At 35.2% G+C, this 22,648-nt stretch overlaps 1 protein-coding gene and 1 pseudogene across 18 annotated transcripts in view; one reads left to right on the top strand and one right to left on the bottom strand.

Annotated features, from left to right (window-relative positions):
- RABGAP1L (RAB GTPase activating protein 1 like) overlaps positions 1 to 22,648 on the bottom strand; it is a 674,786-nt gene that overhangs the window by 606,951 nt on the left and 45,187 nt on the right. For 14 of the 18 annotated variants that reach the window (XM_070266397.1, XM_070266404.1, XM_070266408.1 and 11 more), the window contains 1 exon segment: positions 741 to 911. In XM_070266397.1, the coding sequence (XP_070122498.1) occupies positions 741 to 878 (138 nt within the window). In that variant the 5' untranslated portion in view covers positions 879 to 911. 18 annotated transcript variants of the gene reach the window in all.
- On the top strand, positions 7,907 to 8,425 carry LOC100061384 (actin-related protein 2/3 complex subunit 3 pseudogene; annotated as a pseudogene).

Raw genomic sequence — 22,648 nt, 5'->3', positions numbered from 1 at the left:
CCTCACTGTAATGTAAAATGGGTATTAAAATCTGATTTTTATAAAATTTAATATTTGTTAGATTGATATACTAATATAGCTTTGATGCCACAGTTAATATTAAATAAAAGTCATAAACAATATGTTGCACTTCTGACTAATTTTTCTATTCCTATTTCTAGAGGGTGGATATGCAATTCTCACGCATGTATACCTGGGTTTGTATGATTCTTTTTCTTTGAGTTACAAAAGGCAACATAAAAATGAAAACAAAAAGGAACCATATCCACATAAAAACTCAACTACTAAAAATATGACACATACTTTAAAAATATTTAGACAAGTCCACTGTTAAATCACATACTAGCATGTTAGTAACTGATTTAAAACATAAAAACCATAAAAAAAAGTCTCTGACATGAAAGTAAAACATAACTATTTATACAACTAACTTTTAAAACCCAGCAGTGAGAGACAAAAAGGTCCAGATAAATTAAATTTATGTAACATTTAATCCTTAAGTCTAACTCACCAATCATCCTTTCTCTTCTTTTTTTCCCTCCAATTCCTTTTTTCCAGAATTCCGAATTAAAAGATAAATAACCAAAAGCATAAAACTTTATAAATACACAAACCACATAATTAGCCTCCGGACAAATCAAACACTGACTTTGAATTTTACACATCTCCTAAGATAAGTTTCATCTAGTTAAAAAAATAGTAATTTAAAACAGTATCATTTGTAGAAAAGAAAAAAATACCTTCAGTTCAGGTTTTTCATCATGTTTTGTAGAAGTATCATCTGCATGCTGAGAAACCACAACAAATTCTTCACTGTTTTGGGTAGCCACAGAATCTGATGACCCACTAACCTTCTGTAATGAAGCTCTGACCTCCATTTCAGTTCTGCAAACTTCTCTTCCCACATTCACCTGGTTAAAACCACAGAGATTAAAAAAAAACAAAAGAACTATTGATTAAAAACACAAACCTAATCAATCCTCAGCCTTTAAAAATGGTTCATGTGAAGAAGAATTCTGCTGGCTAGATAATTCTCTCAAAACTAGGGAGGCTACCTTCTTGGACTGGGCCACATAATGGAAATGTACTCCATTCACCCTGAGTTTCCAGACTCAAAGAACCATATTGTTTCCCGAAAAACAACACAAAACAGCCCACATCTCAACTAAACAGATTTACTACTGTTTGACTCTATATTTCTCCCAGAGATAATGTTTTTGTTCTTTTTAATAAATAAAGTAAATAATTAAGCATGATACTAGAAGTATCTACAAATTCACACACAAACAAAAATTCTTTCACTGAAATTACTTTATAATTAAATCTAAATGTCTCCAAAAAAATTTTTGGAGTATTGCACCTTAAAATATTTTTTTCTGTGTCACTTTAGTTTGCCAATTAATACAGAATTCAACATCCTAAGCCATGTATCTTTTCTTTTCCAGACACATTACCACTTATTAGCAGGAGGAGGAAAAAAAAGAAGCCAAAGTTTTCACATTGCATTCATGTAGCAAACAATGTTTCAGTAATCAAATACAGTGTAATTCTATTTTCTGGATAGATCTCTACGCCACAGAAACTCACCATTCTCTATTACTTCCAAGAGTTCAAATATTCACACAAGTAATTTTAACTCAACACTGTAGACACTACAGTGTAGACACTGGAGACACTGTACTCAGCACTGGGGTTACATGAGGGAATAAGGCAGACAAGTAGCCTGCTCTCCTGGAGTTTACTTCTCATGAAGAAACAAGCAAGTAAGCAAATAAGGTAATCCTAAATCACTCTAAAGGCTATGAAGAAAATAAAATAGGTTAATGTGACAAAGAGTAGCTAAGGAGTGTAGGGACAAGTTTAAGTAAGGTGGTAGGAAAAGACTTTCTGAAAGAAAAATATTTGAGCTGAAACCTACAAGAAAAAAGAGCCATATATTAAACAACCTGCTCAGTGACCAAAGGGGTAACGTGACAGAGGGACAGGAAAGTAGGCTGGAGCTAAAGAACACAGGACCTTGTAACCATGGTAAATCTTCTGATCCATGCCTAAAATCCCTCCATAAATGTTTTTTTCTCTTTCTAATTAGGTACTTTGTTCATTGCCTCACATAAATACGGCTGCAATACCTCATTTTGCCATTAGGTGACACTAACACCTTTACTCCTGGCACAAAAAAAAAATTTTACTTCCAGCTTCAAGCTACACTTCAAAACATTAATTACTTCCCAACTTTATCATAAATCAAAATTTCCAATAATATCAGAATAAAGAATAATTCTACTTCTAGGCTAATGTAATTAGCTAGTCATCATTTATTTCTGTTAAGAATGTTAATATCTTTTTTTTTTTTGAGGAAGATTAGTCCTGAGCTAATATCCTTACCCATCTTCCTCCACCTTATATGTGGGACATCTGCCACAGCACGGCTTGATGAGCAGTGCATAGGTTCGTGCCCAGATCCAAACCAGAGAACCCGGAGCCACTGAGCCAGCAAAGCAGAGCATAGGAACTTAGCCACTACACCACTGGGCTGGCCCAATATCCTTCCTTTTTCAAGCACATTCATCTGCCCTTTACAGGTTTTTCTCATTTTGTATATTATATGTTCTTGAAAATGCAGTATGTGTTGGTAGCCATGTCTTTACCCTTCTAGGCTGCCCCACTAATCCTTGATTGCCAAGATACCACACATTCCAGGTGTTCCCTCTGTGGCCAATCCTTCTCCAAGTCCTTTTCAGTTGCCACTCCTCCATTTGACATCTAAATGTTGGAAATTCCCCAAGTTCAAATCCTGAGACTTTTTCTGATTCCTTGCTACATACTCTAAGTAATATTTCTCATTGCCGTGGATTTAAATACCATCTATATGCTGACAGACTCTCAAATTTCTATCCCAACCCAAATGTCTCTTCTAAATTCCTGATTTGGAATCCGACTCTCTACTTGATATTTCCATGTGGAATTTTTATCCATATCTTAAATGTAACCCAAATGGAATTCTTAATGTCTCCTCCAAACTTGTTCCTCATTCAAATTTCCCATTTCAATAGATACCACCACCTTTTACCACGTTGCTCAAACAAGGAAACTGGGTATCATCCTTGATTCATCTCTACTTCTTCATTCCTCATATCAGCAAGTCATGTCAGGCCCACCTCCAAAATAAACCCCACATCTATCCCATTTTTCCCCATGTCCATTTCTACCAACCTAATCCAAGCAATCCTCTCATCTATTATAGAAGTCCCATTGTCTTCTCCCTAATCTTCTCTTCACAGAGCTGCCAAAGAAATCTTTTAGAAAATAAATTGGATTACATTAAAACTCTAGACTAAAATCTTCTCACTAAAATTCAAACAAAATTCAAACTCCTTGTCAGGACTTAGGAGGTCCAATGCATCTTTGCCTTTGTCCCTGTATCATTACAGGTCTTTAATCACCGCAAGTATTTTCTCACTTCAGGGTCTTAGTTCTTGCCCCCTACCTTCATATGGCTGATCCCCACAGGTATAAGCTTTCCATTCATCCATTCAACAAATATGTAATGAGTCCCTACTATATGCTAGAAACTATAATGGGAACTGGAGACTAAATGATGAGTAAAACCAATGCAGTCTCAGTCTTCCTAGAGCTAACATTCTTATGGAAGAGACAAGTAATATAGAAGACAAATCAGGATCAGATACCAGAATAAGTACTACAAAAGGTGATGAAGAAGGCAGGAGGCAATATGGACCCAGCTGACATTTGCACTTAACGACTAAGCAATGAAAATAACTAGAGAGAAAGAACTCCAAGTAGCAGCAATAGCAAATACAAAAGCCCAGATGTAAGAAAAGGCTTACTGAGGAACAGAAAAGAGGCCATGATAGCTAGATCATAATAAGTACGGGAGAGAGTAGTAAGAGATGAGATATGGGAGGAAGGCAGAAAAGCCAGAGACCACCCTTGATGTTAAGGCTATCTAAATAAGCCCTCTGCCCAATCCCAACTCTGTTTTGTTTACCAGGAAATACCCATGCCTACTGTACCAGTACCTAGTAAATATTCAATAAACATGTTGAACAAACTGTTGTTAAAAGCACCAATCAGGCTAAAGTTCTCACAAATAGCAAATATGGAGCCAGGATTCAAACAATGTAGTTTGACTTCAGAGTACAAGCTCTGAACTACTACATTATACTGTTCCTGAAAGTCTCTTCAACTGTTCCTTGAGACCCAGGGTTGGTATGTGCCTCAACAGAACGTCACTATGCACACTCAACCTTCTCCATACCTCTCCTCCATCAATACTTATCTGTCTCTTCCCCCAAAGCATTCTTCTTAGATAAGTGATAGTTAATCTGATAGTTAACTCTGAATTGGCATGTTAATACTAACGGTTGCTCAATTGAAATAAGATGTCCATTTTCAGTAACGGTTTTCGTTAGGCCAAGAGAATGTCAGATATTCTGCCAGGTTAACAAAATAACTATTAGTTTACCATACGTAATTTTGCGACCTCTAGAGAACACAGCCTAGTGTTTCTCAGTCTACTCAGAATGAAGACAGCTCTCATTACGAGCATAAAACCCTGCCTTGAAGGGACGTAGGGATACCTTTAGAAGTTGTCTAATCCTACCTTATTGGGCTGAACATTGCTCTGAACCTCAATACAGAGATGAGATGCTTATCAAATTTGCACACAGACACAAAAAACTGAGAATGTAAAGTTAATATTTCAAAATATTTCAACAGGCAAGTACTAAGATTTAAATGGGAAAAGAAGAGTCTTTTCAACAAATGGTGGTGGGATAATGAGATATTCACATGCCAAAAAAATGAAGTTGTACCTCTACCTCACATCATACACAAAACTTAATTCAAAACAGATCACAGACCTAAATATAAGATGTAAAATTATAAAACTCTTAGAAGAAAACATAGGAGTAAATCTTCATGTCCTTGGGTTTATTAACAGTTTCTAATATGACATCAAAAGTACAAGTGGCAAAAAAGAAAAAAGGATAAACTGGACTATATTGAAATTTAAAGTGTTTGTGCTGAAAATGATACCATGAAAAAAGTAAAAATAAAATCCACAGGATGAGAAAAATACTTGCAAATCATATATCCAATAAGAGTCTTATATCCACATTACATGAGGAACTCTTATAATTCAATAATAAAAAGACAAATAATCCAACTTACAGTTTCAGCAAAAGAGCCTGGAAGTCACCACTCCTTTCCTTACAACAAAAAAAGGTTGGACCAACTAAAAACCAATAGTTTTCTTTGATGTATCAGAGAACTGAGGTCACAGGATAAACTGCCATCCCACAAATCTGGAGAGAAAGGCAAATCAGGGAGAGACAGCAACTGAGATCTGTTTATCTGAAGCAGAACCTGGTGGAGTCAGAAACTGATAGGAACGCAAATGATAATTTTTACAAATTCCTGGAGGCTAAGTGTGAAACAGTGTGAAAGTAAGAACTTCCTGGGGACTGCAGTGTTGGGGGGCCCCACACTTTCACTGGCTTTATTCCAACAACCCCACTAGGTTTTCACAGTGAAAATCCAAGAAACATCTTCTCTGGCTCTGGCAGAGGGAGAGAAAAAGTAATTATTGTGGAATACAGTAAGAATCTTCTCCATAACAAAGTCCTACTCTTCAGAGAAAAATTCTGCTAGAGCCTTATCTCAGCTAGGGGAAGGGAATTCCTTCCACTCTAGCCATCTTCAACCTTCCTCTTACCTAAGGTGGGAGATGGGAGTGACATAGTCAACAGGTATCAGAGATTCAAGGAAACAGATTGGTAATGCTGCCACCAGGGAAGAAAGTAAGGAGCTGGGGGGTGGGGGGGGTGGGGGGGTGGCGGGAGCTATACCACTGGAGAAATGCTTGTGAAGATCAAAGCTCCAAGATAAAGACCCACTAAAAGAATGAAATTTATTCAGAAGAATTCCTTACACTAAAGGATTATTTACTTCAGTTGCTATTACCCAATACAACATGTCCAGTTTTCAACAAAAAAATTACAAGGCACGACAAAAGGCAAGAAAAAACACAGTCTGAAAAGACTAAGCAATCATCAGAAATAGACTGCTATAACCATGATATAGTTGCTGGAATTATCAGACAGGGAATTTAAATAGTTAAAATAATAATGAGTATTATGTTAAGAGCTCTAATGGAAAAAGTAGACAATATGCAAGAACATACAGGTACTGTAAGAAGAGTGATGGAAACTCTGAGAAAGAATCAAAAGAACAGAAATCAAAAATATGGTAATAGAAATGAAGAATGTCTTCAATAAGCTGATCAGTAGTCATGACATCAGTGAAGAAAGAATCAGTCAACTTGAAGATAGGTCAACAGAAAGTTACCAAATTGTTATGCAAAGACAAAAAAAAAAGGGGGGGGGGGGGGACCAGAACAGGACATCTAGAAACTGTGGAATAATACCAAAAGGTGTAACATGCATACAAGTGGAATTCAAGAAGGAGAAGAACAAAGCAAAAGAAATAGTTGAATTAATAATAGCCAAGAACTTTAACACAATTAATGACAGATACCAAACCACAGATCCAGGAAGCTAAGAAAACACCAAAAGTGATGCAAACAGGGAACAAAAATGCACCTAGGCTTAGCATATTCACACTGCAGAGAATGAAAAAAACAGAATGAAATATCCAAGAACTGGGGGGTAATACCAAAAGGTGCAACATATATGTAACTTGAGTTCCAGAAGGAGAAGAAAGAGAGGACACAGCATGAGAAATATTTAAAGTAATAATATCGAAGGATTTTCCAAAATTAATAACAAATACCAAACCATGGTTCCAGGAAACTCAGAAAACACCAAAACTATATACGTGAGGGAAAAAAAATGTATTGAGGTATATCACATTCAAAGTGCACAAAACCAAAAACAAAGAGAACATCTTAAAAGAAGACAGGGGAAAAATACCTCACCTACAGAGAAACAAAGATAAGAATTACAGTGGACTTTTTATCAGAAACCACACAAGCAGAAAAGAGCGTTTGAAACATAAACATTTAAAGTGTTGAAAGAAAAAACCACCAGTCTAGAATTCTATATCCAGCAATAAAACTGAAGGAGAAATAAATAAAGATTTTTTCGGACAAGCAAAACTGATGAAATTCACTGCCAGCAGACAGGCCCTGAACAAAATGTTAAAAGAAATTCTTCAGGCAGAAGGAAAATTATATGGGTCAAAAACTTGTGCCTACATAAATGAGAAGAAGAATATGGGAGAAGAGATGATCTAAAAGATAACTATCTGTTTAAAGCTATACTAGTAAAGCAATGTATTGGGTGATTATAGTATATAGATATGGTAAATGAATAACAGCAATGGCAAAAGGAGAAGACAGAGGAATTGGAAATGTCCTATTTTAAGGCACTACACATATATAGGTTATAAGCATGTTATTGCATTTGAAAGTGGACTTACATTAGTTAAAATATATATTGCAAACTCTAAAACAATCATTGAAAGAAATTTTAAGTATAATTGACACACTAGAAGAGCTAAACTGGAACCATATAAAATGCTCAATTAAAACCTGAGAAAATAAATAAAGGGAAAAAAAGGAAACAAAAAGTAAATGCAATGAATAGAAAAGAGAAACATGGTATACCTTAATCCAGCTATATCAATAATCACTTTAATATGAATGGTCTAAAAACTAAAAGACAGAGATTGTCACAGTAGACGAGGAAACAAGACCAAACTACATATTACATACAAGAAATGCACTTTAAATACAGAGGCTCAGACAGGTCAAAAGTAAAAGGATGGAGAAAGATACCACTAATCAAAAGAAAGCTGGAAGACCAGAAGCACCATACTCTAACCCAACCTTCCTCATCAGGGTTGAAACCCAGGCACCACCAAGATGCCAGCTTACCATGCTTCTCTCATAGAACCCGAGAACAAACTCACCAGAAACACGGCACTATTAATTATTTTAAGTCAGTTTGAAGGACTTGTCCCTAAGGAGAAAATACACAGATATTGTAGATAAAGCTATCTATTACTTCAAGGTCAATGTCTTCTTCAAAAACCATGAAATTAAGAATGAAACTGATAGGACCTTGATATATATAACTCTTTACATTTCTGAGTGTCTCAAGAAACTCCAAAAGTACAATTCCAAAAGCCAAGGTGAGAGAAAAATGTATACACTGGGAATTACATTCTTGGAGAGCCTGGTTTTCCACTTAATGCAATTTATGCCAAACCTGCAAACAAACAGAAAGATGAAGAGTTGAGAGTCTATTTACAGCAGCTAATGCAAGAGACTAAGATTTGTGGAAAAGTCTTTGACCCTCAGAATGATAAACCTAGTAAGTGGTGGACTTGCTTTGTAAAGAGGCAGTTCATGAACAAGAGTCTTCCAAGACCTGCACAGTAAATGGAGCCTGGGTAGACAATGTCTTCAAAGCTAGAGGCAGCATTTTACATCACATAAATATATATAGTCCTTTGCTTTTATTTGATAAAGTTTTACATGGAAGAGAGGAGAGCATGCCTTTACTTGAAAAGCTCTTTATCAAGAATTTAGGTAGAGGAGAAGAGAGTGTGTTGTGGAAGAGTGAGCTGAAATTTTTTGCATATTAAATTGGTGCTTAATAATAAACAATAAAGAAATTTCTAACATTCAAAAAAAAAAGAAAAGAGAAAGCTGGAATAGCTATATTGATTTTAGACAAAGCAGATTTCAGAACTAGGAAGTTTATCAGAGATGAAGAAGGGCATTATATAATGATAAATGGGTCAATTCTCCAAGACATAACAATTCTAAATAAGAATACATCTAACAGAGCATCAAATACATGAGGCAAAAAACGACAGAACTGAAAGGAGAAACAGACAAATCCACTATTATGGCTGGAGACTTCAAAGCCCATCTCTGAGCTTGATACATGAAGAAGGCAGAAAATTAGTAAGGACCTGAATAGCAGCATCAATCAACTTGATCTAATTGACATTTATAAAATACTCCCTCTAACAACAGAAGAATGCACTTTCTTCTCCAGCTCACAGGCAATATACACCAAGGGAAACCATATTCTGGGCCACATAACACACATTGACAAATTTTTAAAAATAAAATCATACAAGTATGTTTTCAAACCATAATGGAATTAAACTAGAAATCGGTAACAGAAAGGCAACTGAAAAATTCCCAAATATCTGGAAATTAAACAACACGCTTCTAAATAACCATGAGTCAAAGAAGATGACTCAAGAGAAACTTAAAAATACTTTGAACTAAACAAAAATGAAAACACAACATCAAAAGTTGTGGGATGCAGTGAAAGCAGTACTTAGAAAATTTGTTGCACTGAATGCATATACTAGAAAAGAAGAAAATATTGAAATTATAACCTAAGCTTCCTTAGGAATCTTAGGAAATTAGAAAAAGAAGAGCAAATAAAAGGAAATCATAAAAAATATAACAGAAATCAATGAAATTGAAACAGGAAAACAATACAGAAAAATCAAAACCAAAAGATTGTTCTTTGAAAAGACCAATAAAATTGATAAACCTCTAGCCATGCTAAACAAGAATAAGAGGAGACAGAAATTATCAATATCAAAAATGAAAGAAGGGTCATCACTATCAATCCCCTGGACATTAAAAGGATAACAGAGGAATACTGCAAACAATTCTATGCCCATAAATTTGGTGACTTAAATGAAATAGACAAGTTCCTTAAAAGACATAAAGTATCAATTTCACCCCAGGAAAAATAGATAACCTGAATAGCCCTATATTTTTAAAGAAATTTAGCCAACAATAATTAATAACCTTTCCAAAAACAAAAAGCCAGACACAGATGTCTTCACTGGTGAATTCTATCATTTAAGGAAGAAATAATATCTATTCTCCACAATGTCTTCCAAAAAACAGGAGAGGAAACACTTCCTAACTCATTCTATGAGACAAGGACTAGCCTAATACCAAAACCCAATTACAAGAAAACTATAGACAAAATGTTATAAAATCATATCCACCAATGTATGAAAATAATTATACCCCACATACACAAGACTAGCTCAACATTCAAAAACTAATCAATGTAATCAAACATATCAATAGGCTAAAGAAAAATTATGATCATGTCAATTGATGCAGAAAATGCATTTAACAAAATTCAACACCTTTTCATGATAAAAACTCTCAGTAAACTAGCAATTGATGGAACTCCTCAACTTGATAAAGAGTATCTACAAAAAAACCTACAGCTAACATACTTAGTTGTGAGACTGGACACTTTCCCCTTAAGACTGGGAACAACACAAGATGCCCTCTCTCACCACTCTGATTCAACATCATAAGAAATAAACAGTATAGAGACTGAAAAGGAAGAAATAAAACTGCCTTTATTCACACACTGCTTAATTATCTACATAGAAAATCCCAAAAAAATCTATTAAAAAAACCTCCTAGAAGGAATAAGTGAGTATAGGATGGTCACAGGATACAACATCAATATACAAAAGTCAATTTCTTTCCTACTACAAACAGTGAACTGGAATTTGTTCCAGTTGAAATTTTGAAATTGTTAAAATTTTTAAAAAGCAATTATCATTTACAATAGCACAAAAAAATTAAATACTTAGGTATAAATCTAACAGGATATATAGAGGATCTGTAAGTAGAAATCTACAAAACATTGATGAAAGAAATTAAAGATCTAAATAAATGGAGAGATACTCAATGTTCACGGACTGGAAAACTCAATAGTGTTAAGATGTCAATTCTTATCAATTTGAGTACTACTTAGATGCAAAAAATAACCTGCTGGGACTAAACGACCAACTGACAGAGTACTCAACTACAAGCTGAACTATCTGCACAAGGGCAGGGACCATGTCTATTTTCATTTTATTCAACAACACATTCCCAGAACAGTGCTTACACACAATGTGGGCTCAATAAATATCTATTTAATAAACAAGTCAGTTATTTTGGATATAGCAGGACAGACTCCTGCATCAGATAGGAAGTTGGACCAAATGCATTCTAAAGTCACTTCCTCTTAAGATTCTCACTTTATGTGATGTGTAGAATTCCATTTCAACAAGTCAATTCAAAACATAACTTACTAAGTCTACTATTATGCAGCAGTATGATAAGTAAAATGTGACTTTCTCTGAGTATGGCAATCTGCTATTATTTCAGATCAAAAGAAATATGAGTTGGAAAATTTGCAAGGGTCTTTTAAATAATACGGAGCTCGCTGTTCTGTGACCTAAAGACTAATACACCCATTTCAGCTCACTACGGAAAACAGAACAGTACATGAAAGCAAAAGTGCTTTTAAAAGCATTTAAAAGGCTCCTCTATTAAAGTCTGAAAATTAGAATGTAAAATCTGACAAAGGATTTTTATGTCTATTCAGGTACCAAAAAACCACAAAAAACAATACTGGGAATGATAGTCTAGCCATAAACATTTTTATTTTTAGGGCATTTTAAAACTAAATGAGAATAAGTGACAGAAATCTTATCAGTGCTACAGAAAATTCGATGTATGTTCCTTTTTTTGTTTTTTAAGATTTTTATTTTTTCTTTTTCTTCCCAAAGCCCCCTGGTACACAGTTGTGTATTTTTAGTTGTGGGTCCTTCTAGTTGTGGCATGTGGGATGCCGCCTCAGCATGGCTTGATGAGTGGTGCCAAGTCCGAGCCCAGAATTCGAACCAGCAAAACCCTGGGCCACGGAAGTAGAGTGCGCAAACTTAACCACTCGGCCACGAGGCCGGCCCCTGATGTATGTCTCTTATATTCATCCCCTTCTCCCCTGCTCTGAATGCAAGGTAGCTCAATAAATACTTTTGATTGAACTAAATCACTTAAACACACACTTAACCCCCCCACCTACAGCAATTCTACCAAGTGAAATAGCTTTTAATTCGTCCTTTAACGCCACATCATTTTTATCAAATGAGCAATACGATATCTAAATTAACACCTCACTTGGATGCCTCAAACTACAACTTTCACATATACTAGAAACAGCATAACAACATTCAGCAACGTCTAACTGGAAGCTATCTTCTTCCCAAAATAACTAGACACATTCAAAAGCATAAAATCGTGGTGCACATGGTCCAACTTCTTTCTGTGCCAAAAGTGGTTAGCCTGCTTCTTGCTTTTAGATTATGTGTTTGCACCTATTCATTTTCAAGAGGCTCTTGAACTAAAATAGAAAACTGAAAATATGAGTGTGAGTCAAAATTAGCTAGGCTGGGAGGACTAGTAGGCATGAGAATTAGAATGACTATAGTAGACTCATTCCAACAGTGGAAACAGGAAATATTCTTAATTTACAATAAGAAAATGGACATGAATAATTTAGAATAACATTTACCAATCATAATTCTTCTGTGCTTTGAAGAACTAAGCCAGTCCTGGAAAAAACAACCATGACCTCTGTTTACTAAACAACCCATCTACTATTCTAGTTCTCAGGCAAGAGCCACATTAGTATGTATGTATGTATGCAAGTATGTCCCTTACCTTCAAAAGGGCACAAAAGGACCTTATTAATTCACATTACTTTAGTGGACACCTATTTTTATTTGTTCAGAAATAATCTCCAAACCTTTTAACCTGAGAATAAGCCTTCCCTCTACTCAAATCACATGGCTCTTTTAGAAACCTCAACCCCATGGCCAAACAGATCCAAAGGTGGACATTGAATCTAAACTAGACCAATAAACCCAACTCCTAAGATTTCTTGACTGGTTACCAGAGAGTTTATCATGACAGTGTCTCTCTTACAGCAGAAACTTGTAAGATGTGAACTGGGAACTGTTGGTGGCCATGTTTCTCCCATATAAAGAAGGCCAGTATGCAGTGAGAGAGAAAAGTAAATCCTAAACACAGGCAAGCAAGAGAGTCTTAATTGAGTCCTATCACTTTGAGTCATTCCTGAGGCCTAACTCTGTCTGTTCCCATCTCAGTCTTAGTAAATCCACAGTTCTATGAAATAGCTCTTCCAATAAATTCTTTTTGCATAAGCTAATTTAAATTGAGTTTCCGTTACATCAAGCCTAATAGGTCCTAATATAATTATATGCTGACAAAAAGACATACAAGATACAGTTTAATAGGTTGTAGACGGCCCTATGGTTTCATATAGTAGATATGAGAACAGAAATCTAGATGAAGGACTAAAAGAGAAGCTGAAAAGTTGACAATAATTTCCTAGATAAACAATATAGTGGGTGTGATGAAAGAAAGGGGAAAAAAAGTAGAGAAAATACTTACTTGAAATAATTACAGGAAAAGAGGGAAAATACAAGTGTTACTAACAAAGGATGGTTTAAAAGGCAATAGAAGAATGTTTTATAAGCAAAATAGTAAGCTACCATAGGACAAAGAAGAATTTTTTTTTGAGGATGATTAGCCCTGAGCTAACATCTGCCACCAATCCTCCTCTTTTTGCTGAGGAAGATTGGCTGTGAGCTAACATCCATGCCCATCTTTCCTCCATCTTATATGTGGGATGCCTGCCACAGTATGGCTTGATAAGCAGTGCACCTGGGACCTAAACTGGTGAATCCCAGGCCACCTAAGCAGAACATGTGAGCTTAACCACCACGCCACCAGGCTGGCCCCAAGAGGAATTTTAAATGGTAGACACTTTATGATTGTTGCTACATAATATTCCTATGTCATAAAAATAGAATTCAATACAGGAAAACAATTTTATTTAAAAATTTATATTAGGATGGTGAAATTTATAGGTGACTGTGGTAGATCAGAGTATTACAAATTTTTTCATCTCTCCTATCACAGAACTGTACATTTACGCCCCTTGCCATGTGACTCTGTAATACCTCCCACTAGAATAAGTGAAGCAAAATATTTCCCTGCCCAGATAATTTTGAGCTCAGCCATGTAATTTGCTTTGGTCAATGGAATATCAATAAACAAAACTTGAGGAGAGACTTTAAGTGTGCTAGAGTTATCTGGCTTGGTCTCTTAAGCTTCCGCCATCTATCATGAGAAGAACATGTCCCAGGAAGCCAATGGACCCAAAATACAACATGTAAAAAAGACCTGAATGCAATCCACAGCCATAAGCAGAGTCTCCCTGGGAGACCCACAGAACCATGAGTTAAAAAATTAAATGTTTGCTCTAAGTCATAAAATACTTCAGCATTGTTACATATCATTAGCACAACAATAGCTAATTCAGTGACCTACTATTTTTTAAATTTCTTCAGGATTATTATACTATCTTTAGATTAAATAAAAATCAGAAAAAGGTAACACTAACAAATCAATCTTTGGAGGAGATATTGATACGGTTCTTCAACTATTATCTTAAAAATCCAGTGGTTTCTATAATTATTATTTAGATTTCACTGAATTAAAATGTACCTCAACAGGCTATCCTTGTAATACTAATATTCAACTCTAGGAATACTCAGTTGTGTAAAACATTGACTCATGTATTCTATTGTAGTTTAGAAACGCCTATTCAGTAATATCTCCTAGGCAATAACGTAAATGAAAACTATTTTGAAACTAAATATACTGAAAATTTTTAATGAGGACTGACTTTAACTCTATATTTTTCTCTTGGTTTTTTTGCTGTAATTATATATGCAATCTATTCAAGAGTAATGTTGATAAAATTATATATATTATATAGTCACTTGTGCCTGGAAAACCAAGAATTGTCAGCTATACAATTCAGAGTTCTATAAACTTGGCTTAAGACTGATAATCAGCTTTGTGCCCAGCAGGTACGGGTATATGGTAAAGAGTAAAAAAATCCATCAGATGACAGAATATACTAAAGAGTCCACATAACTGTGGCCCGACCTTCCTCTGCTGGTATAAGAAAACCAAAGTCTTGTAATCTTTGGGTCACTATCTAATAGTTGGTACGTTATGTGATGCTACACAAAGCACATAAGATAGTCAAAAATCTTGAGTTCTTTCTGGCCCAACATCTCCATGAGACAAGGTATCTCACTTCTATGAACACATTGGTGGTTTCTTTATCAGAAAAATAAGGAATTAGACCAGCTGATCTCCAAGATCTCTAATCTCTAAAAATTCTACGCATCATTTATTTTATGAATTATATCTGTATATGAAGTGAAAATAGAACTACGATTAAAAAGCTGAGGCACAAAGAAATAATTTCTCTAAACAGTTACAGAGCCACAAGTAGAATCTAGAAATCCTCAGTTGAGAAATCTATTTACTAGCATATTACCTTTCCAAGGTATGGTAATTATTACACTAATACAAACATTTTGATTCCAGTCAATTGTCTCTTCTGCCCTCACACAATACACTCTATGAAAGTACACCTAAAATACAACATGAAGCAGAATTAAGAGGGAAAAGGAGTGAATTAATGTTTACTGCGTATCTCCTACTGACTGGCACTAAGTTAACAGAGGAAATGGTAATTACCAATTTGTTACGTCCAGCATAGAGAGGGAGTAAGGTAGTAGGCAGCAGATAGTAAGGTAGTAACCAGAACTTCATGAACCTGGCAACCAGACATGGTTCCTGAAGCTAAGGGAAAGTACTGAGATTACCCTCTTCAATTACTTGATCGACACGAGATCAGCAGTCAGGGGAGCCTCAATCATCGCCCAAGAAGGTACAGCAACAATACAACTAAAGAAAAGAATCAAATTATTTCTTAATTATTTATTTTTATTTTCCTATTAAGGCCTCCAAGCAAACATCCGACTTCTGTCTTTGAAGCGCAGAGCCTTCCGGGTTTATTAGAACATGAGTATTTCCAAGATATGCCTGACTTAACACCTTTTAGCTCATCAGAAGAAATTTAAATATACAGCAGTCAAAGCTTCTTGGCATACAGTGTACATGTATGTTTGTATGCATTTATATCTGCCCAGTTCTACAAAATTAGTGATCCATATAAAAAATTTAGAATTCATGAAAATCCCTCAAATTTTTAATTCAAGAAAAAGGCATTTTTCCTTGATTTGGTAGAATTTACACAAAGAAGAGACTTTGTTTAAGACTACTCCCTAATCTTTCCAGTAAAATGATTCGGCAGGATGCTTATGAGGAAAGCTAAGAAATGTGAAAAAAAGTTTTGAAATCCTAAAAAAGGACTTCCAAATTTGTTTCACAAAAATAAACAAAAGCAAAAATAAAAGCATCAAGAATAATCTGAAGAAGCTAATATTTAGGAAATATTATGCCATACACCTAAAATTCCAGAAGTAGTTTCTGAAATTATATAATGTCATGTGTCTACAAAAGCAAAGGAGAAGGTCTTGCTGAGTTAAAACTATAAACTAGAAAGTGAGTCACTGTTCAATGGTAAAATAATTCAAAGTAAAAATTGTTCTAGTACTAAGTTTTTCTACTTTACAAGTTTTTACTCTCACAAAGGAAACAAAATCCAAACATATTTTATATGATTAGAAGAGCAAATTATTCAATGGCCTCATAACCATTTCTATTGAATATCCCACCTAAAGGGTGTTTTTAAATGCTTTCTGATGTTTTAAACAGGAAAAGTGTGATAAAAACACAAACTATCTGGAACCCAATATTTGACAGTTTCTCATGTTCCTAAATCTGCATGTTGATGTCCATCTTGCTATTTGTCATATCTTTGAATCTCAGGCCACAAGCCACAACAGACTTGCTGTCTTACTGAGGGCAGAGATTGGACTATTAGAGCCACAAGGTTTCTAATGCTACTCACATAGAATTCAGTTAAATTTTTTTTAATAAGCATTCACTGTTGTCACTGATGTTGCACACTTATTATTTGATAGGCATAGTTATAAGGTAGTCTTCTCCAACTGGATATCTAAGAGACATTTCAAACTCAACACATTCAAATATCATACCTCCAGTCTTTCCCTAACCTACCTACCTTAACCCCACAGCTCCTTCCTGTATACTTTCCCATCTCGGTTGAGGGCAATTCCATCAGTTACTCTGGTCAAAAATATTAGTCATGCTACTCCTCTCTTTCTCTCCTTTCTCAGACTCACTCTCTCCTTCTCTCTCACCTTACACCTCCAATGTCAGCAAATTTCTGTGGCTCTACCTTGAAATTCTATCCAGAGGGGCTGGCCCCGTGGCTGAGCAGTCAAGTTTGCACACTCCACTTTGGCAGCCCGAGTTTTCACCAGTTCAGATCCTGAGCACAGACATGGCGCTGCTCATCAAGCCACGCTGAGGTGGCATCCCACACAGCACAACCAGAAGGACCTACAACTAGAATATACAACTATGTACTGGGGGGCTTTGGGGAGAAGAAAAAAAAGAAGATCGGCAACAGATGTTAGCTCAGGTGCCAATCTTTAAAAAAAAAATTATATCCAGAAATCATCCATTTCTTACCACCTCCACTGCCACTACCCAGTCCCCAGCCACCATCATCTCTTACCTAGATTATTCTAAAAGCCTCCTAACTAGTCTCCTTGCTTCTTTACTTGCTCCCCTACGGTCTATTTGCAAATGCAGTCAGAATGATTCTTTTAATTTAGCTCTTGTCAGTCGTCTGATCAAACCCTCCAACAGCTCCCCTATTTCACTCACAACAAAAGCCAAATGACCTTCAAAGCCATTAAACGCCTATACTACAAACTTACCCCTCCTTACTACTTCCCTCACCCCATCTTACCTTACCTCTGTGACTTATTTCCTACAATCCTCCCCCTTGCTGACTAAACTCCATCTAAAATGATCTCCTTACTTTCTCTCAAACAACCCTGGAACACTTGCTCTGGCTGTTCCAAAACAAAACACTCTTCTCCCGGGTAGCTGCTTGGCTAATAACACTTTTAGTCCCCTTTTCATATCTTTACTGAAATTTCAGCCTCTTGAGAAACCTACCCCAATTACCTTATTTAATACTGCTTCCTCACCAACAACTTCCAATCCCTCTTTATCCTGCTCTACTTAATCTTTTTTCCAAGAACACTTATTTTCTAACACACAATCTAATTTACTTTTTTATTATATTTACTCTTTATTTTCTGTCTCTCCTAATAGGATGCAGCATCCTCAAAGGCAAGGATCTTTGTTTTCTTCATTGACGTAACCTAAGCACCTAGAAGAATGCCTGGTATATAGCAGACAGGTAAATACTTGCTGAATAAATGAACAAATGAATGAATATCCAAGATGAGTAAACTCAAAGTTCCTAAAATTCAAATAGCCATCTAGTACCCCACAGCCTGATGAGGACTTTGCCTCTCAAGGAATATGATAAGAGCACTGACGATTTCTTTCACTGGATAACTAACCAGCACACACTCTTGACATTATAAAGAACTTCCAAGGATTTATGATATAATGAGGTAACTTTTAAAAGAATACAGAGTAAAATAAAATGTTAGAGACCTCTTCACCAAATTTCCCATTTAGGGAAAACAAGAACACTGACTAGACAGTCAATCATATTAAGAAATTATTGTTGATATTTTTGAGAATGTGAGGATGGTGGTATCTTTATGAGGGAGTCCTTGTCTTTTAGCAATACATAGTGAAATAGTTACAAATTAAATGATACGATGTCTGAGATTTGCTTCATATAATCTGGGGTGGGCACAGAAAAAACTAGATTGGCAGACAATTGCTGAAGCTGGTAGAAGGTCATAGAAATATTTATATCATTTGCCCTGTTTTTGTACGTTTGAAATTTCTCAAAATAAAAATAAAAAAGCAAAGTAACAATAGCACGGAAAGTAAGTTCAAAAAAAAAAAAGGCCTCTATTTCTTTTAGCATCTAGCACATTATGTGACACCTAAATAAAATAAATAAATGATGAAAGAATAAAGAAAAGTTTCTATAAACTACCATAATGATAAGAACAGATTAAAACAAAAACTAATGACCAAAGTGAGCAGCTCCTTCGGAGTCAAAGAAAAATACCATGCAAAGTGATAGTAGCCATAGTGATCTCAGATTTGGATGACTGGACTAGGAAAAAAGATTTTGTGTCCTTTTTCAAGATAAAATGCTCTGTACTTTATTCTATAAAGGTCATTTACATAAATATAAAATATAATCAAGGGGGACAAGAGAATATGAGTGAAATTTTAGGTACCAAATAACCTTGCAGCTTAAATATTAGAAATACAAGGATCAATGTGACTAAAGAACAAATATAGCAGGAAACAAACACTCTCTCAATCCTGGAAAGATCAACTAAACAAAAAAAATGTTAAAGGCACAGAAAATTTAAATCTTAGCAGTCCTAAGGTAGAATAAACTAGATATAACAAAATTTGTATTCTTCAAAACGTAACTTGCACTACCTCTGGAAGCAGTTTCAACAATCTCTGCAGATGATTAAATCTAGTCTAGAAAAATATTAACCAGCAGGGTTACAGTCAAAAACAATTTTGGGGAGTCACCATCTAGCTCATGTACAGATAAATACTTATTGTTTTGTTTTGTTGTTTTAATAAACATTCAAGTAACTGGAGATAAAAATCCAATGGACTAAGTCAAGTACAAAAACGTATAAGATTTTCCAATTAGGAATAGAGACTGTTATTTATGCCAGCTTACTCTACTAATCTGCCAAAGAGTAAATATGATGTGTGTGTTTCACATTCTAGGAATACCAGATTGTTAGCTACCACCGTACACGAGAGCTTATATAAAAATATCTCAAGTATCTATTCTTAGTTTATTTGATTTTCTCGTCTCTTACTTGCCACAATCTCAAATTCTTAACAAAAATAATGAATATACAACTATTTTAATTAACTTTTAATTTCTCTTTAGAGAAAGAAATGCCCAGATTTAAAACTATAATTCTCACTTTTGTTTCCTATGAATAACCACCACTAGTGCAAATCTAAGAAGGCACTTTTTCATAACCAATAATTCTAAGAATAGCTATTACTTCCTTATGGATTTTTCAATTTTCCTTCAGCCAGCTTCACTGTTATCTTCCTGAAGCAACGCCTCCAAACCACTTTATGAAAGGAAGGAGACTGGACCTTCAACACGGGTTTTAGAGTTATAGAAACCAAAAATAAACTTTGCCCTATGAGTTAAGATCTGTAAAAGACAAAAAAGAGAGAGAGAGAGAGAAAGATTAAATTGGCTCCCACAATAATGGAGGAATACACTATTAAGGAACTAATGAACACAATTACTGATCTTTAAAAAGAAAACGCTCTGGAATTGAGGAACAATATATGAATAAAATTCCTTCCACTAAGATATGTGACTCAAGACTCTACTGGTCAAGTAGGTAAAGTAACTCGAAATTCAGGTCTGATATGTCTGACAAAAATGTGTTTATATTGAAAGCATTAAATTTTTTTTCTTTGCTTACTAATATAAATTTTAAAATGTTACTTTTATGCCATTAATTCCCAGTACAGTGCATTGCACCCTATTGCTGATCAGAAAATCTCATTTTGGGGCCAGCCACCGGCGTAGTGGTTAAGTCTGGCATGCTCCACTTCGGCGGCTCAGGTTTGCAGGTTCGGATCCCGGGCACGGATCTACGCACTTGCCAAGCCATGCTTTGGCAGTAACCCATATACAAAATAGAGGAAGACTGGCACAGATGTTAGCTCAGGGCTAATCTTCCTCAAGCAAAAAAAAGGAAGATTGGCAACAGATGTTAGCTCAGAGTGATTCTTGCTCACCAAAAGAAAAAGAAATCTCATTTCCTTTTTGATTACTACAAATATCTTCATTTTGGAAAGACTTATTTTCATATAACCTAAACAATCATCTTAATAAATCAAAATATTATACCAGATTTCAAAGAGTTAAAAATTCACCTATTTTAAATTTGTTCTCATTAAGTCAAGTCCCTGAATCTAGGGATGATTTATTACATGTCGCTCCTACACTAAAAGCCAAAAGTATTATGACAATCTGCAAAGTCATTCTGGGACCAGTTTAATACAGTAAATAATCCATAATGAACCAATCATGTGTTTATTATTTCATAGAACTCTTAAAAGGCCTTTCTCTGTGTGTTAGAAACAAGATCTAAATCATATGTACCACGGATTTAGACATTTTAATCATTAAAGCACAAACATCTAAATGTCAAGAAAAGCAGCAATTATTTATCAAGAACTATTCATTTTATAGCCTCCAAATACACTCAACACTTCAGAATAGTGGTTCTGAAAGCTAGGCAAAAGAACCCCAAACATCATGGACAGGGAGAAGGGAAAGAGGACAAGACATAATAAGCATCTGTGTTTTGAAAAAAGGTTCGTAGCTGACTGTGATATACATATCCAACCATTTTAAATATGCCCATCCTGGAGGACGTAAGCTATGGAATCTCCTTATCTAATTTAATTTATACAGTATTCATTCAACCAATAATTATTAGGTATATCCTCTGTGACAGGGATCATGGCAAACACTGAAAATATATTCGTATAAAATAGACGTTCTCTGCTCTTCAGGAAACGGTGCCAATCACACGTCCAGAACTCCAAGAATATCTATATAACATAAACTATAAGAGATTTTTTAAAAGACAGAGATCAGCAGTACTGTGTTATGCATAAGAGATAGGTAGTCAAGCAGCATGGCAATGAGAAAGGTTATTTGTGCGCATCAGAAGGGTTCAGAGGGGTTATTTGTGAATGAGCAAAACAAGGGAACAAATTAAGAAGGGAATAAATTATATGGTGTTTCAAAGTACATTAAGTGGAGGATTGAGGAATTCTTTCACCAAGAAGGATCTACACACATCTCCCACTGACTACCATAGGTGAGGAGGGGCAGAGTTTGAGTTTGAGACTAAACCTACTGACAAGAGTTCATGCTCTTTGAGATATTGACAATAGAGGCCATTAAATCCTAACCATTAAGCCCCCAAACACCAGAGTGAGACACACTCACACCTGGGTTTAATCCTGCCTGTACCATTTACAAGCTTTATGACCTTAGGTAAGTAAATCTCTCTAAACTTCAACTTCATCAAGTTCAACATAGGAGAAATAATAATATCCACCTTAGAGTTATTGGGAAAGATTAAATGATATAATGCATGTAAAAGCACTTGGCACACTGCCTGGCACATTAAAAAAAGGTGAATACATATCAGTGATTATCACTTATTATTCTTTTCTATGATACTGTGAATCCTGGATCATCAGTGCAGGGGCTTTAGCAGTATCACCTACCTTTATTAAATTTAAAGATTTAGTTTGATTCACATCCATCTCTTATAACACATCTCAAATTCTATCTTATGCTATGACCAATATTAGGCTAATACAGACCTTACAATACAAAAATGAGCAGGAAGAAAACTTCACATCCAAAAAGTTACCACAGTTCAAATTATGGACTGAACAAAGAAAGCAAACTTCTCTGAAATAGATTTACTATAAGATATAGGAAAACCTGTTATTAAAATTTCTAATTGACGTTCTCAGGGCAATTCAAGAAAGAATTACATATAGGAAATTAGAGCAGGAAGTTATGAAGGGTGAAAAACCTAAGATTAGGAGAAACTGCACAGAGACAAAATAACATGATCACCAAAGGAAAAACTACAGCAGACCTGGCAAGCAGATGAGATATTTCAGTAGATCAAATTAATAAAGAAAGAAGATGAAAACTCAAAAATTTGTCCCAGAAAGGATAAAAGGATT

Source organism: Equus caballus, chromosome 5 (assembly GCF_041296265.1).
Source record: "Equus caballus isolate H_3958 breed thoroughbred chromosome 5, TB-T2T, whole genome shotgun sequence".
Classification (NCBI taxonomy): Eukaryota; Metazoa; Chordata; class Mammalia; order Perissodactyla; family Equidae; genus Equus; species Equus caballus.
The sequence above is the reverse complement of the archived record's forward strand: the minus strand, read 5'-3'. Positions and strand labels throughout refer to the sequence as shown.